At 36.9% G+C, this 17,129-nt stretch overlaps 1 protein-coding gene across 5 annotated transcripts in view; it reads right to left on the bottom strand.

Annotated features, from left to right (window-relative positions):
• The window catches only part of LOC130069011 (signal-induced proliferation-associated 1-like protein 2), a 180,892-nt gene that overhangs the window by 1,802 nt on the left and 161,961 nt on the right, over positions 1-17,129 (bottom strand). For all 5 annotated transcript variants that reach the window (XM_056232691.1, XM_056232694.1, XM_056232693.1 and 2 more), the window contains 4 exons: positions 14,899-15,118; positions 9,890-10,021; positions 4,552-4,669; positions 4,391-4,472 (listed from right to left, as the gene is read on the bottom strand). In XM_056232691.1, coding sequence (XP_056088666.1) covers positions 4,391-4,472; positions 4,552-4,669; positions 9,890-10,021; positions 14,899-15,118 — 552 coding nt within the window. The remainder of the gene's footprint in view (positions 1-4,390; positions 4,473-4,551; positions 4,670-9,889; positions 10,022-14,898; positions 15,119-17,129) is intronic.

The raw sequence follows: 17,129 nt of genomic DNA on the forward strand, positions 1-17,129 counted from the left end.
AAACCTTCCAGTCTTGTACCTAGCTATATTATTAAGACATTTACAGAGGGATTTGTACATATATTATTCATAGCCTGATTTATATAACATTTTATTCCAAAAAACATGGTGAAAATCATTTTTTTAAGGCTATTGGCAGTATATTCTGATTTACAGGATAACAAAAGTAGATATCCATAAATCCCTCTGTAATTTGTTTCCCATCTATTATGTAAGCACAATGAAAAAATCATTTTGAACCTGGCTTTATCCAATACTCAGATTTTGTTTTTTAAAATATATGCAAATTTGTGCATATTTAATTAGATAATGCCTAATTTGCATATTCAAACATTAAATTACAGAAAACATGTAATACATTTTTTTCTCATCTTAATGTAGGTAATCAACTGGGAAAGTTTCGTGGTGATATCTGCTAGGGTAAAACAACGACCCTATTCACCTGAAGTGTCTCGCCTTAACGTAGAAATTGCTAGCAAATTTAACAAAAGTAATCGACACAAAACAGCATGTTACAAAATTAAAAGTGATATTTTGAAGGCTCAAATTGTATTTTCTTGTAAAACTCAATAATTTTAAAACAATATTTTTTTTATTTACAACTTTTTACAGTGTCTAGGACAGTAGCGGTTTTAGGCACGGGCGAACCGGGCAGTCGCCCGGGGCGGCATTTTTTCATGTCACATGGGGGGCGGCACGAGCAGTTAAAAAAAAATCCTCTGCGCCGCGAAGGTTTTCTATTTTCTATCATTTCAATTCAATTATTGGCAATTGCACCCCTGCTTGCTGAGAAGGTGCCGTGCACAGAAGCGATGTCAAGGGGGTCTCCTGATTGGAGGAGCTCACCAAGGGGCCGTTCACATATCGCGTCTTTTGCGCGCTCGAGGTCGTTATTTCAAATGTAGGCGCACGGGAAGCGCGCTCATAATTGAAGCGACGCGCTCATTTTTTCCAGGAGCAGCGAGATGAACATTTTTAAACTTTTCAGGATGGGGGTGCACCCAAACACGTGGGTGTTTTTCTCTTCTCCGTAAATAAATATTTTAGCAGAGCTACAGCAAGCGTTTTTCTGTGGTGGAAATCCATTAGCTACTAAAACTTCTTTGTCGTTGTGGAGAGCGCAGGGCATGGTTGTATAGCAACGACAGCCATTGGAAAATCGGACCGAATTTTACTATTAATAATAAAAAATAAGCTACTGTGCATTATAAATGTCAGGAATTTATCTTTATTGACCCATTCTTTTTATAAAGATGATTTAAAGGCTGAAATATGTGAGGTTTATCTTTTTATAAAACCTTTTTTGTCAAAAGTTTATTTGAACGCGTACATGTTAGTAGATAACATAAAACACACTCCTTTAAAATCTGGCCATCATCTTTAATGTTATTAACTTGGTGAATTGATTTCATTGTGTATTAGGCCTACTTTTTGAACAAGATTCTGTGTTTAACCGTGATCATTTTGGTCACTATATTCATGAAATGAAAATAATTTTCATAATGATCAACTAAAATCAACTATAATTATGTGTTTTTACAGTAGCCTATAATATGCAAAGTACAATTCTCTATTAAAAAATAATCTCTGATTCTGTCCTTTTCTCTGACATTTAAGAGTGACATAGGCCTACAAAAGCTATTATAGGTCTAAAACAGTTTGGATAGTTGTTAATATTAGAGTTATTAGAAATTATTTAAGAGATAAGTATTGTGTTACTACATAAGTATGGGATGATTATAGTATCAAAATGATTAACACGTGCAAGCACACTTATCAATGAACTTGATACATGTTGCAGAAATGTTTTATCCATGCCTTTCAACTTGTGTGTGCAAAATTCAAAATTGAATGAATGTGAAGCAATTTGTACAAATAGAGACATTTTTGTGAATACAAATGTTTTCCTTTGTATTAGTGTATCATAATTTGCACATGCAACACAGAAGACGTGCATGTGTGGATCAGGTGACGCGCGTGCATTCATTGACTCGATTCTGAGTCGATCCTATTTGATTCATTTGGATTTTGAGACTTTCATTTCGCGGGTTTCGCCTTGCACGATCCACACACAGCTGTCTGAGAAAAGCTGCTACCACTAGATGGCAGTATTCTGCTAAAACAGACAACGGCAGCATAACCAAGCGTTCCTCCGCATTTAAGACGCTTAATGAGAGTGATATTGAAGCACCAAATTTAGTACACAATAATATAGGCCTACCCTATTAATAAAGCATACTTTATAGAGGCAAACATTACGTCAGATTGCTCTCCCATTCACATGCAAAGTTAAACGCAACTGCAGAATTTTTATTTCATGTTAAGCTTTTTCTTTTTAACAGGCTCGGGAAGGAAAATGTTATTAACTTGAAACGCCGTACATTGCGTTCATGTAGTCTCTTGTCTGTAGGCTATATAGTTTTCCTCCCATAGAGCATATTATAAAGAAAAAGCTTAACGTCAATGCAGTAAGACGGTGATATTTAAACTCAGTAGCCAATACACCTTACTGAACATGCAACGCGCGATTGCACGTTAAGCGTTTTTATAATGGTTTTCTATGGGTGTTGTTCATAATCTGACGTAATGTTTGCCTCTATAAAGTATGCTTTATTAATAGGGTAGGCCTATATTATTGTGTACTAAATTTGGTGCTTCAATATCACTCTCATTAAGCGTCTTAAATGCGGAAGAACGCTTGGTTATGCTGCCGTTGTCTGTTTTAGCAGAATACTGCCATCTAGTGGTAGCAGCTTTTCTCAGACAGCTGTGTGTGGATCGTGCAAGGCGAAACCCGCGAAATGAAAGTCTCAAAATCCAAATGAATCAAATAGGATCGACTCAATGAATCGAGTCAATGAATGCACGCGCGTCACCTGATCCACACATGCACGTCTTCTGTGTTGCATGTGCAAATTATGATACACTAATACAAAGGAAAACATTTGTATTCACAAAAATGTCTCTATTTGTACAAATTGCTTCACATTCATTCAATTTTGAATTTTGCTCACGCAAGTTGAAAGGCATGGATAAAACATTTCTGCAACATGTATCAAGTTCATTGATAAGTGTGCTTGCACGTGTTAATCATTTTGATACTATAATCATCCCATACATAAGTATCTCTCGGCCACTTTCACTTTTAAAAACTCTATTTCGTGACAAAGTATTGTTTAACAAGTCATAACTAAAAGTGTGCCAATTCGAGGCAGTAACCAATGAGCTAATGGTTCCTCCATGAAAGTTAGATTAATATAGCAAAATAACTGGATTTTCTTACTGTTTTTTTTTTTTTTTTTTTAAATGAATGGTAAGTGATTTTATTGTTGGGGTTTTTTTTCTGTTCGGGGGGTGGGGGGGCGCTCGAAGGGGGTCTCGCCCAGGGTGTAATTCAATGTAGAACCGCCACTGGTCTAGGCTAAAGCAGATTTGAAAACTTTTAGATAATACAGATGCCCAAATATTCTCAAATTCTGTAAATTCTGAAGGATGTAATATTGTCAAATTAGAAATGGATAATACTGTAATTTTTATTTATTTATTATATTTTATCAAATGTTTATTATTTATTTGATTTAGTAATTTTTTCAGTATTTTTTTAAAGCGGCAATTTTTTTCATGACATTTTATCTTATTCTTTTTTATTTTTTACCCAATATTATGAGTGCTAATAATGTCAAACAGTAATATAGTGAAGGCAGCAATGCTGTCAAATTAGAAATGGATAATGCTGTAATTGTTTTATTTATTACATTTTAATCAAATTTTTATTATTTATTTTTTTGTCATTTTTACAGTATTTTTTTAAAGTGGTTATATTGTCAAAATCGAATATTTTGAAGATGGTAATGCGGTCATTTTTATTCTCAAAAAGTTGAAAAAACCTCTGGAATGAAGTATTTTAGATATCTTACAAATTTCACCTTTGGAGTATTTTGCACCGAGATGTTATTTAAGAGATGGAAAAGTTTAACAAATAGAACAAATGGCACTAAGTTCTAGAAACCTTAAATGAATATAGATGATATACGACTCATGTTCATAAGGCCCTTTATGGTCGTTTAGAGTAATTGTACACCAGCTGTACGTATATATGACGTTATTAGCGACTCCATCATGTGCATCATCGTCTGGTCAGAGCATTTCTGGTGTTCTGCTGATTGAGCGAGAGCAGTGATGTAAAACCACATGAAGCAGGACAAGGGCCGACAAGGTGGCGATTCTCCATGCTGGGTGTCCATTACGACACGCTTCAACACATTGTTTGCCTATCCTTCCCCTCAAAACCCTTCCTCCTGTGAACTCACAATCACAGTTGACGTACTTCCTTGCATTTACAGTGAGACGTAGAGAAAACCAGCTATTGTTCTCCATTAGCACAGTTCACCTTTTTCAAGTCATACTGCAGCTGTCTCAAGATCACCTCCAGCTGATTGACTTTTCCCGTCAGCGTGGCCGGAGACGTGTCGCTGAAGACAGAGACAGAAGTATTAGGCTATATATAAAATAAAAAAACAAGAGTGTGTAGTGTGATCCGGTACGACTCACCCGGCCTCCAGCGCAGCTCCTTCAGCGGCCGCCACTCGTCTGGTGAGTTCTCGCGAGATCTGGAGCGCTTCGGCTCTCTGCATGTCCGTCATGCTGCAGAACGAGGACACGCGCTGGTCTGGACACAAGCAAAGCAAAGTCAAGTCACCTTCATTTATATAGCGCTTTTACCAATATAGATTGTTTCAAAAGCTGCTTTACAGTGATAATAGGAAATTACAGTAACAGAGATTGTTTTGGGTTTAAAGGGTTAGTTCACCCAAAAATTTAAATTATGTCATTAATGACTCTCCCTCATGTCACTCTTACGGCACAACAACAGTGTCTGGAGGCTCGAGAACGCAAACCTTGAAGCATGTTCCAAGGTGCAAGTCTTGAGGAAAAAAAAGTAATCATCTCCGCGCAAACTTCAAAAACGCAAACCTGTGAGAGCACTGTGCACATGTGTATTACGTGTTTAGTCTATAGGTATGCCCAATTGAATATACAGTATATGTGCGCAGGCGATAGTCTTTCTTTACAAATTGACCTCAACAAATTACTTGTCTGGCCTTAAAAATGTAGAATACAGAATTTTTGGTAACAATTTATTTTTACAGTGTCCTTGTTACATTTATGTTACATGTACTTACCATAGTAATAACAGTAAATTATGCATAATTACATGCAACTAACCCTAAACCAAATCCTCCTAACCCTATAGTAAGTACATGGAGCAAATTATTATTACTCAGTACTTAAATATATAATTACTCTGTAACAATAACACCTTAAAATAAAGTGTTATCGGTTCCGTGATACAAACATCACACACACACACACAGATCAGGTGTGTTCTCAATCTTACAGTCGTCCTACACATGAGCTGGGCTGCTAAAACAAGACCAGACTGCTTCAGGTACCATACCTACACTTTAAAGACTGATGCAATATTTGGAAACAAAGTTACAGTCTCTATAGAGGAGATGCTTTTTTCTGGGTCTTACTGAGACACAGTTGCATTTAAACACTGAGATAAATTTAGCTTACAACATATTTGCCCTCCATTTACATCAGCGAGCACAAATGTGAGTCAACAAGAAGCGCTTAAAAAAATGTAGAACGTTTATAAACATGCATAAACACTCATAAACACTCATAAACAAGTGGGTGACTTGAGACGACTAAGAGTGGTGTGGCTCTTTAAAGGCCCACTGAAGTGCCTTGGCTTTGTGTGATGTGTTGACGTAATTTCCACTGGAACAGGAAGTTAAGGCGGGACATATTGAATGGCTCCTCCCCCCTTTCAAATAGCCAATAGCGTTTAGTTCACCTCACAGACTGCGAGTCGTACTTGACAGCACCATGGAAGCGAATCCGAGCGCTGATGATACGTTGGATTCAATAGTAGAGGTGTGAATAAATTATAGCAATTTCATTCTTAACCAACTTACAGTTGGAAAGCGGAATAAAACTCGAGCGTTTGAGCAACTGAACACACACCTCAACCCATATTGCTCTGTGACGTGTCAACGCCTGCTTTAGCCAGGTGGTATTTATAGCATAGGGGGCGGAGCTTCACATTCTAGAGAGCATGTGATTGGACAGAAGATATGATGAGAAGCTGAGAATTGAGAGACTGTAAGTGTTGAATGCTTATATCTCCTAAATGCGAATTTAGTCATTGTTTTGGAACACACCAGCTCATTCATAACCTTAAGGCTAACATATTCATACTAAAAGCTAAAAAACATACATTTTGATTTCAGAATGCTACTGCCAAGGCTCAAAGTCTCACTGGTCATTCATTACAAACATAAACCAGATGTAAACCCACAATTATATTTGAAAAACTGATCTGAGACCTGATAGAAGACCTGTTTGCCACATAAATGACTATTGTGCAGATGTCAAGGGTTTAAATCTGTTCCCATTGTGTCATGAGATGCAACATGTGTGTAAAAGTCCTAATGACACGCGTTTAGCAGAGAGACGGACAGCAATGAGAATGTGAATACAGCTGTACGTTATTTTATTGCGTCTCGCAAATCAATGCGAGCATATGGAGACAGACGCTGCTGTTGGAAATAATCTGAACGCTTTGAGCAGAATGTAAAGAGTTTAATTTACAGTCGTCTCTCAGGAGATTCCTACATGTGTGTTTCTGATCAGAACTGGCAGTCTTTCATTAAAAACATGACAATAAAACCTCTGTGTGTCTCCCCTCAGAGCTCTAATCATAAACCACATCATGCTTGAGTAGACCACATGTCTACCAGAGTCTGAGTGCTCAAAGTTCAGCATGTTCTGTTGTTTCTTCACAGAAATCGGTGTTTGTAATTAAACACTAGACGTCCCCTGTGTGTCGCCATGTTAATACATTCATGCATTCTGGGACTTGATGGATGTGCTGCATGCAACAGACCCCAAACATGATCGTGACTATTAAAATGCTGCCGCAGTTAATATATAAATACAGTTTATCTCAACCAGTTTTTCATGCATTAAATTGTGTAAATGTCTTTCCTATGCAGGCCAAAATAAAAATACAAAAAGAATCAAGATATAACATTTTCCTTAAAGAAACTTAAGTCTTCAGCATCAATATGTTTTGATTGTGACATTATTTTCATGCCAATTAAGTACAATTATCTCCTGTAATTAACAATACATATAAGGTATATATATATATATATATTGTGTTTTCGTGTATGGAAGCTTGTTTCCGGCACTGAATAATTTTTTTTTTTTTTTTTTAAATTGCGACTTTTTCATCTCACAATTGCGAGATATGAAGTCAGAATTGTGAGATATAAAGTCGCAATTCTGAGAAATAAAATCGCAATTGTGAGATATAAAGTCGCAATTCGGAGAAATAAAGTCACAATTGTGAGATATAAAGTCGCAATTCTGATAAATAAAGTCGCAATTGTGAAATATAAAGTCGCAATTGTGAGATATAAAGTCGCAATTCTGATAAATAAAGTCGCAATTGTGAAATATAAAGTCGCAATTGTGAGATATAAAGTCGCAATTCTGAGAAATAAAGTCGCAATTGTGAAATATAAAGTCGCAGTTGTGAGATATAAAGTCGCAATTGTGAGATATAAAGTCGCAATTGTGAGATATAAAGTCGCAATTGTGAGATATAAAGTCGCAATTGCGAGATATAAAGTCGCAATTATGAGAAATAAAGTCGCAATTGCGAGATATAAAGTCGCAATTATGAGAAATAAAGTAGCAATTATGAGATAGAAAGTCGCAATTGTGAGATATAAAGTCGCAATTCTGAGAAATAAAGTCGCAATTGCGAGATATAAAGTCGCAATTATGAGAAATAAAGACAGAATTGTGAGATAAAAAGTCGCAATTACCTTTTTTATTTTTCATTCTGTGGCGGAAACAAGCTTCCATACTCTCCTCTATAGTTCCTTTTAATAAAAATAAAAATGTAATCCAATTAGAATCACCATTAAAATAATGAAAACTACAAAAGCATCCCAGACACATTCAAGTAATGGGAATTTGGGTGAGAATAAAGCCACAATGAAAACAGTCTTAATGATCCTAAAAATAGGCTTCATTTTGCAAAATTTCTCTTTGATTTTGTGCTTGAATATGACCTCGGCTCAATTTCATGAGATTCACCCAAAAAGGAAAACTGTGTGATGTTCTTTAGTTCATGCAACGAGAAGCTAACAGTGTTTATAGGCTAAATAATTGATTTACGCATGAACCTCAGGTTTAACTCATGAAATGTATTCTGGGATGACCGTGAAAAGCCTTAATATAAGAGACAAATGAAGCTCCTCAGAAACATCAGCTCGGCCCTCATCCTACGACAACAGAGAAAAACAGTTCAATGACTTTAATGAATACAGGAGCCATGAACAAAATAATGACGGCCTTCTTACTAATCCATTTACAGAAATGACAGGCTCACAGAGGAGGGGTCGAGCGTTTCTGAACACCAGAGACATGTGATCACATGCAAATGTCCGAGGGGGGCGGGACGGGCCAACAATTACCCAGCATGCTGTGCTGTGTGAGGGTTTAACTGTAGTTGGCAGCTCGGTGGTCTTTGTGTGAGTGATTCTGGGTGTCTGTCTACACAAACACATATTTAGACCATAGTTTAAGATTTATGTATTTGAATGCATTACAATACATTTGGATTACAGTTTTAACAAAGTAATAAAATTAATGTGATGCTTATTTTGTTTCTCAATGAACTTTTGAACAGATTCCCTGTTGTTTTCTACTATGTGAACTGAATGTACGCACACAGGAAATACTTCCGACTATAGAAATTTGTGCAGGACAAAAATCAAGGCATAGTTTGTTATTAAATATTTGCATCTATTTGATTATATTTTCAACATGCATTTATTCAAATCGCTTAGAATCAGCATCAATCTGTTCATTGTTCAAACCATTACATTCATTCAGTGAAACAGTGTATGAACATGGTTTAAATATGGCATGCTGTTGATCAAGCAATATTCAGTTAGTTCAAATGTATGAGATTGAAACTAATTGGATTTATTGATTATAATATATAAACCTGGTTATAGTGTATTTAAAACTCATTCAGTTTACTATGACCGGTTTCATAAATGCATGTCTGACAAATTAAGATAATTAGTTTATGCATGTTCAAAATGTGTAATCCAAATGCATTGAAATGTTCAATGCATTCAAATACATAAATCTTAAATTTAGGGCTAAATATTTTTGAGTGTGGATAAAAGGATCTTCTAAATGCATAGATGTAAAAGTATGAACCAGAACCTCAGCAAACATAGTTTGCCAGAAAACATTGCTTTTCTTAGCCTTTTACTTTCATTTGCGGAGGATGTAAATAAACTTATAAAATAAACTTATTATTATGTACTGGTTTCTCCATTGTTGCGGCTCCTCTCTTCCCAGTCTGTCAGTAACGCTCTGTTTAGTTCCTGTCTCTATGAAGCCCCTCCTTCTGAAAGCACACTGTGCTCTGATTGGTCGGCTGGATCAGTGTGTTGTGATTGGTCAAGCGCTTTGATTGTGTTTGGGAAATGTCCCGCCCCTTACCATAACCGCCAGTTTAACACACTACTAACTAACTCAACCAGGCCCCGCCCCTTTATTCTGCTTATGAATTATTTAAATGAGGAATATTGTGACGTGTTCGTTCCCGGAAGAAACTCAAGACTACAATGGAGGCGTTTCAGGGAGTTCAGAAACACTGACACTGATATAGAGAAGAACTTTTTTCATGCTCAAACAGCAACATCACACACTAAAGAAAGTTGAACATGTTAAAAAGCATAATAGGAGCCCATCTCTCGCCACACACACAGAGCATTTTCCCACATACCTTCAAAGGCCCTTGCCGCGTCTACGAGGTGAGACCAGTCCAGGCCCGTGGCAGTGTCTGGTAGAGGCATGAGACCCGGGTCGCTGAACTTCGCCCGGTCCGCGAGCGAGCCGTCAGAGAACCAGAACTCATCTATAGAGATGGTTACACACACACAGAGACAGATCAGTGACACACACACGTTACTGTCAATCTAACGGCCTCTTCCATCTCGTGAGCTTCCCCTGGGTATACAGACAACGGACCGGGACAGAAACGGCTCATCGGAGGTCATGAAGGTCATGCTGGAGAATAACCGGCGTGATGAATCAGTCACATGCTGTCTTTACCACATAATGCCTCTTTTTATGAGATCTGAAAAGCGCAACTGACAGCAGAATGAGAGCCAGATCGGATCATTCATTCAAGATCCGCTCGATTGGAGAGGAAAGTCTTCAAGAATGTGGATGGCAGACTACATAGAAGACAAGAGCTGACACTGCGCTCCGAAACGTGATGCTCAGGGTTTGAAATGAACGCTGTCAAATCACTGGTTACTTATTATGTTTATTCACTTTGCTGGGGAAGTTTGTGAAAACCAAAATAGCGAAAATACTCAACGTGAGTCATCATGATTGATTAAATACAGCGTATTGCACAAAATCTGTGTATAATATCTGGCTTACTTGAACACACACGTCACTACGCAACAAATATTGGCACGCTTGTTCATTTGCTTTGAAGCAATAGTGAAGATTAAGAAGCATTTGGTTAGCAGAAAAGACATATTTTCCAACATCCAACTCATTTTTTTGATGTTCTTTGTACTGTATTGATCTGTCCACCTAAAACACATTTCTGGTGAAAAGGATGAGGATGAAAGAGGAAGGGAGGAGATGCTGGATGACAGGATTTAGTTTGAATAAGAAATGAATGTATGAATATATATAGGCCTATATAAGCTGTGACGTAGTTAATCTGGTTAATTTCTTCTTCTTCTTCTTCTTTTTTTGGCTCTCTCTAGCCTGATAGACAGGACATGCCATAAACATTTTCCCATCTCACAAAGAACTCGCTCTGAAAAGGATGTGAGGGAAAACGGCAGAACACTGGAGGTAAATGTGCCCCCCTCTCTCTCTCTCTCTCTCTCTCTCTCTCTCTCTCTCTCTCTCTCTCTCTCTCTCTCTCTCTGTGTGTGTGTTTGAGCCTCAGAGGGACGCAATCTGTCAAATTAGACCATTCACTAGATGAGCAGGGTGAGAAAAAAAAATTCTGCAAACTGCTATCTGTCGAAACAATCAGAAATTGATCACGCGTGACAGCAATCAGCCACCGCGGGCCACTCGAAAACCTGCTATAAATGAATCATCTCTCACACACTGATTAAAACGGTTAAATCTGTTCATATTAGAGATCTTTTAGTTTAAACCAAATTATATGTGATTATTTGCTCTGGTGTGTAACCGTGCCTTTATCTAATATACATTTCAAATGTCGCTCGCAGCACATCTTTATCTATCAAGTTTTACCTCCTTATAAACAAGCAGTGATGGGTGAAGATCTTCAACTGGGGGTTATACTGTCACTGTGGACCAAAACCATATTTAGAGATTTAAGTCACACCTAACACTTAAATAAATAAATAATAATAGTAGTAGTAATAATAATAATAATAATACTATTGATATTATTAAGATATGTTCTAACTTTTTATTAAAAATTAATTAGGAATATATCTATATAAATATATCAACTATAAGTATTATTATTATTAACAATTAATAATAATGAATATTAAATGTAGATTATAAAGATTAAATATATTAACTTGAAGTATTATAATAAACAATAATAAAAGTTTTTATTATTAATAACATAATAATGAATAAGTCATATTAAATATATATAGATACAAAATCAATATAGATAATTGGAAATGTATATTAAATACAGTTATTATAATTAATTATATTAATGCTAATAATGTTATAATTAATTAGGATTATATATAATATATTAAATATATGTACTATAATTAACAATAATATTTTATTAATATTAAAAATTAATAACAACAATATACAATAATTTAAATTTGGTTATTATAATAAATAATAATATAATTAACTACGATTATATATTAATATTAGTATTATAATTAAAATTAATTCATATAAATAATATAAAATATATATATATAAATATATATTTTATATAATGTAAATATAAAATATATTATAGTATTATAATTAATAATAATAATAATAATTAATATTACTGCATTAGACCACAAAATATTAAACCAAGTGTCATTCATTACAGAATAATAGCACAAACACACTTCAAGCAAAACGCTGCTTGTGGCAATGCTGAAAATTGATTTCATACTGTACATTTACAAAAATCACCAGCTTGATGTTGTTCAAAAGTGATGTTAGTGAAGAGAAAAGATTTATACAGACTCTTGGTTTGATATTTTCTTACAATGACATACTGTATTTATAAGTGCGACTTAAATGTCTGAAATACTTTGAGCAGGAACAATCCCAGCATCGGTGCGGTAATAACACATAATCCTGATCCTCATGGCTGTGACAGGTGTCTTCTCTGTGCGGAGCAAGAGCCGCTTTAGCCGTGACATTTTCTTCATCCTGGCTTTTAATTAAAGATGCCGTATAAAAGGACTCACACTGGGTTCTGTCTCACATATACGCAACTGCCTCTCTGGTCAGGAAACGATTCTGTCTGGTTAACCGTATGGGGCTGAAACGCACGGATCATGATGAGAGGCGTTTATGCTTTAGTCTCAAACCTGTCTGGTTTCTAATGGTTTTATTTACAGCGACCAGTGGCTGTTATGCTCTAAATCTCCCCTATGGCTGTGACGCATCTTTGAAATCTGGATATTCAGACATGCTATGTGAAGATGCATCAATGCAAATTTGACATAAATTATGTATATGCCATTTCTCTGCGTTTACACTGGCACAAAAAATCCGATCTTTTACTCACATCCGACACAGATCGTAATATGTTGCACACGTGTAAACGCATAAATCCGCACGAGGTCCGTTTTTTTCTGAGCCACTTCCAAATGTGGTTTTAAACCAAATACATATTCGATATCTGGACACCCGACCTATGTCTAAACACGCATATACGATTCCCCTTTGAATTCAAGCCGACACAAGACGAGCATGACACGTTTATTCACAAATATAGCTTTTTAATGTTGTATTATGAGGCAGACGTGCCTGTGTGCGCTCACTCACAGCTTGTTATTGAGCTGGGAACTTTATATTTATCTTTGTAAAGAAATGGCACGAACACAGAAACATTCAGGAGCTGGTTTTCAACCTCTGCCCGTGACTTTTATAAATAAAACAGCTAATGAAAGCTGCATTATATTTCTCAACAATGAGATGATAACTTTGCTGCAATTAAACCAACAAGCTTCACTATTAGGTTACTCACTCACTCTCTCTCTCTGGTTAATTCATTCGAATTCATAAAAAACAACAACTTTATTTCACCTCAGAATTGTAGATCTGAGCTGTAGATAAACGAAAATGATTTCCGGACTGTAAATCTGTTGCGCTGCAAAACGTCCATGAGTCATGACAGCTGTTATCTTGTCCATGCTGGCAAACAATCATGACCACCCGACATGAATTATATAAATCATTTTTATAACCATATCATTCTGGGCGGGAATTAAAGGATTAGTTCACTTTTAAAAAAACTTTTGCTGATAATTTACTCACCCCCATGTCATCCACGATGTCCATGTCTTTCTTTCTTCAGTCGAAAAGAAATTAAGGTTTTTGATGAAAACATTCCAGGATTTTTCTCCATATAATGCACTTTGCTGGGCACCAAATGGTTCAAGGTCCAAAAGACAGTTTCAGTGCAAACTGCAAACTGTTCAAAGGGCTTTAAACGATTCCAGACGATGAATAAGGGTCTTATCAAGCGAAACGATCGCTCATTTAAAAAAGAAATAACAAAGTTTAAGTTTTATAAGCTCAAATGCCCGCCTTTGCTCTGTTCTGTGATGCACGTTCGTGACTCTCCTGTTCGAACTCGTTCATCAAAATGAACAAATCTTTTTTCGAGTCATTTGGTTCATTTAACGAACGAAATGAACGAATTGACTCGGAAAAAGTTTCGTTCATTTTGATGAACGATTTCGAACAGGAGAGTCACACAGAACAGAGCGAGGCGAGCATTTGAGCTTATAAAACTTAAACTTTGTTATTTCTTTTTTAAATGAGCGATCGTTTCGCTTGATAATGGTAAATGGACTGCATTTATATAGCGCTTTCACAGACCCAATGGCCACCAAAGCGCTTTACAATTTTGCCTCACATTCACCCATTCACTCACTCATTCATACACCGACGGGCGACGGCAGCCATGCAAGGCGCCATCCAGCTCGTCGGGAGCAGCTGGGGTTAGGTGTCTTGCTCATGGACACCTCGACACTTGGTCAGGTGGAACCGAGGATTGAACCACCAACCTTCCGGTTTGTAGACAACCCACATGAACCACTGAGCCACTGCCGCCCCATACCACCCTTATTCATCGTCTGGAATCGTTTAAAGCCATTTGAACAGTTTGCAGTTTGCACTGAAACTGTCTTTTGGACCTTGAACCGTTTGGTGCCCAGCAAAGTGCATTATATGGAGAAAAATCCTGGAATGTTTTCATCAAAAACCTTAATTTCTTTTCGACTGAAGAAAGAAAGACATGGACATCTTGGATGACATGGGGGTGAGTAAATTATCAGCAAAAGTTTTTTTTAAAGTGAACTAATCCTTTAATGTAAACACAGATATCGGATTCCAGTCCTGTGTAAAGTGAATGTAAACAGGAAATGTATGTGAATGTAAACGATCGGATCTCTGTATTAAGACTTGCAGTGTAAATGCAGCCTTATATATACAGTATATGAATGGTAATGCAATGCATTATAACAGGAGTCTGCATGTGACGCCTAAGCATGCCGTGCTGTGAGGTGCAGGACTCACTCTTGAGCTTGGGTGCGGGCTGGTTGAGGCTGATGCGGGGGGGCAGCGTGCTGTGGTACGGTGGAGTGCTAGAGAACAGTATATCGTTGGGCATGGCCTGGTCCAGCATGGAGCTTCGTGAGCTGGCATAGGACGACCCCTTCCTATTACTGCACACACTCTCGTCCGAGAGAGTCCGGTACAGGGAACGCCTCGGTGACAGGCTTCCCGCCGCTGATGCCTGACAGGAGACACGTGAATAATGTAAATCACACAACAATTGAATAAAAAAGCGAAAAACAAAAACTATTCTCATAGCTTTATAACATTACATTTGAACCCCTGTAGTCACATGGACTATTTTAACGATGTGTTTACTACCTTTCTGGGCCTTGAAAGTTGCAATGACTTTGCCGTTTATGGAGGGATCAGAAAGCTCTCGAGTTTCATTATTAATCTCTTCATTTGTGTTCTGAAGATGATGAAGTCTTACGGGTTTGGAACAGGAGGGGTGAATAATTGACAGAATTTTTATTTTTTGGGTTAACTATCCCTTTAATACCAGAAAATTACATTTATTTTAGCTATATTATTGCAAAATTCTTGCTAAGACATATAAACGATGTATATATGCACAAAGTCTCCACTATCGCTCCCAGCAGGACGTGGTTAGTAGGTTTGTTTTGGACTGAATACATGGACAATCCTCATGGTCTTGTGTCGCTAAACAGCAGGATGTTATAAATAAAGCCTGTTCTTTATCTACAGCTGTGCACTATTGAGAGTGTGTTGCTTGCGACTAAAGCAGAGCCATATTCGGTCAGCTGGATGACAGGGGTAAGAGCGGCCCCGGGGCCCGTGCATCACACAGAGCGCACTATCCAGCACATTAGTTAGCCTTCAAGTCTATTTGAAGGGTTCCTGTGGCTCAGAGTAGATCATGGATTGGATTTCTGGTGAATGCATGAACTGATAATTGAATGTTAATAATAATAATTGATTGTTGCTTTGGATAAAAGCGTCTGCCAAATGCGTTAATGTAAAGTGATGAAGTCTAAAAGCTACTGAGCATCCTTAAATGTATACTTAGCAGCAGCATAACCGAAATGAAGCATCATATAAATGAGTGATTTGACACTACATTAGGCAATGCACAACAAAAATAATACTCTTCACGTGACACACACTCACTCACAAGTGATTTCAATGGCCTTAGCCATCTACAACTACAACTTTACAATACATGACATACACAAATCTGGCAAAATAGTATTTAAAAAATATATATTTTAGTAACACAATATACATTACTGTTCAAATGATGGACTTTTTAAAAGCCTACTTATACTTTTATTCAGCAAGGATGCGTTAAATTGATCAAAAGTGACAGCTAAATATTTCTATTTTAATTAAATGCTGTTCTTTTCAACTTTCTATTCATCAAAATTGATTTCCAACATTGATAATAATCAGAAATGTTTCTTGAGCGGCAAATCATCATATTAGAGTGATTTCTGAAGGATCATGTGACACTGAAGACTGGAGTAATGATGCTGAAAATTCAGGAATAAATTACATTTTAACATACTATATTCACATTATTTTAAATTGTAATAATATTTCACAATATTACAGATTTGACTGTTTTTCAATGAAATAAATGCAGCCTTGGTGAAAATATTTAAAACATCACCAAACATTTCTCAACACAGTCTATCATCATTGTCATGTTTTTCTTGTTGCAATGCCAAATTTGGACAAAACGAGGTATCTTAGAAGGTAGCATCACATGAGGCAGCTTCTCATTAAGATCACACAGTGATGCCTGTATATATGCAGTCTAGGTAGACAGCTCACTAGGTAGTCCTACTACATGTCATGTCTCACTGGCATGAGGACAGAGTTAAACACACACTCATGAGCTAATAGGCTTACACTGTGCCAAAGCTATTTAGATACATTGTATATGTTTTCCATTCAGAGCGTGAGCCAGAGGAAGTTGGTTCATTCCCAAGCGGAGTCAGTTGATCCTGTTCATTTTATTTATAGCACACAATACGTCTTCCACCATTTGAGACCTGATCAAAAACGTCAGTCTGCTGAATCGCCATTACCGGAGGGAAAGCAGACGTCATGGCACACGGGATTCAGCAAAGCTAAACGCCTCCGGGCCAGAACCCACTGTTTTCACTTCCTTTAGACCAAAATCCCACTCGAATCCCATCGCTGAACCATGAACCACCCTCAATATT

This window comes from Rhinichthys klamathensis, unplaced genomic scaffold (genome assembly GCF_029890125.1).
Source record: "Rhinichthys klamathensis goyatoka isolate OS25496 unplaced genomic scaffold, OSU_Roscu_1.1 h1tg000352l_1, whole genome shotgun sequence".
Lineage (NCBI taxonomy): Eukaryota > Metazoa > Chordata > Actinopteri > Cypriniformes > Leuciscidae > Rhinichthys > Rhinichthys klamathensis.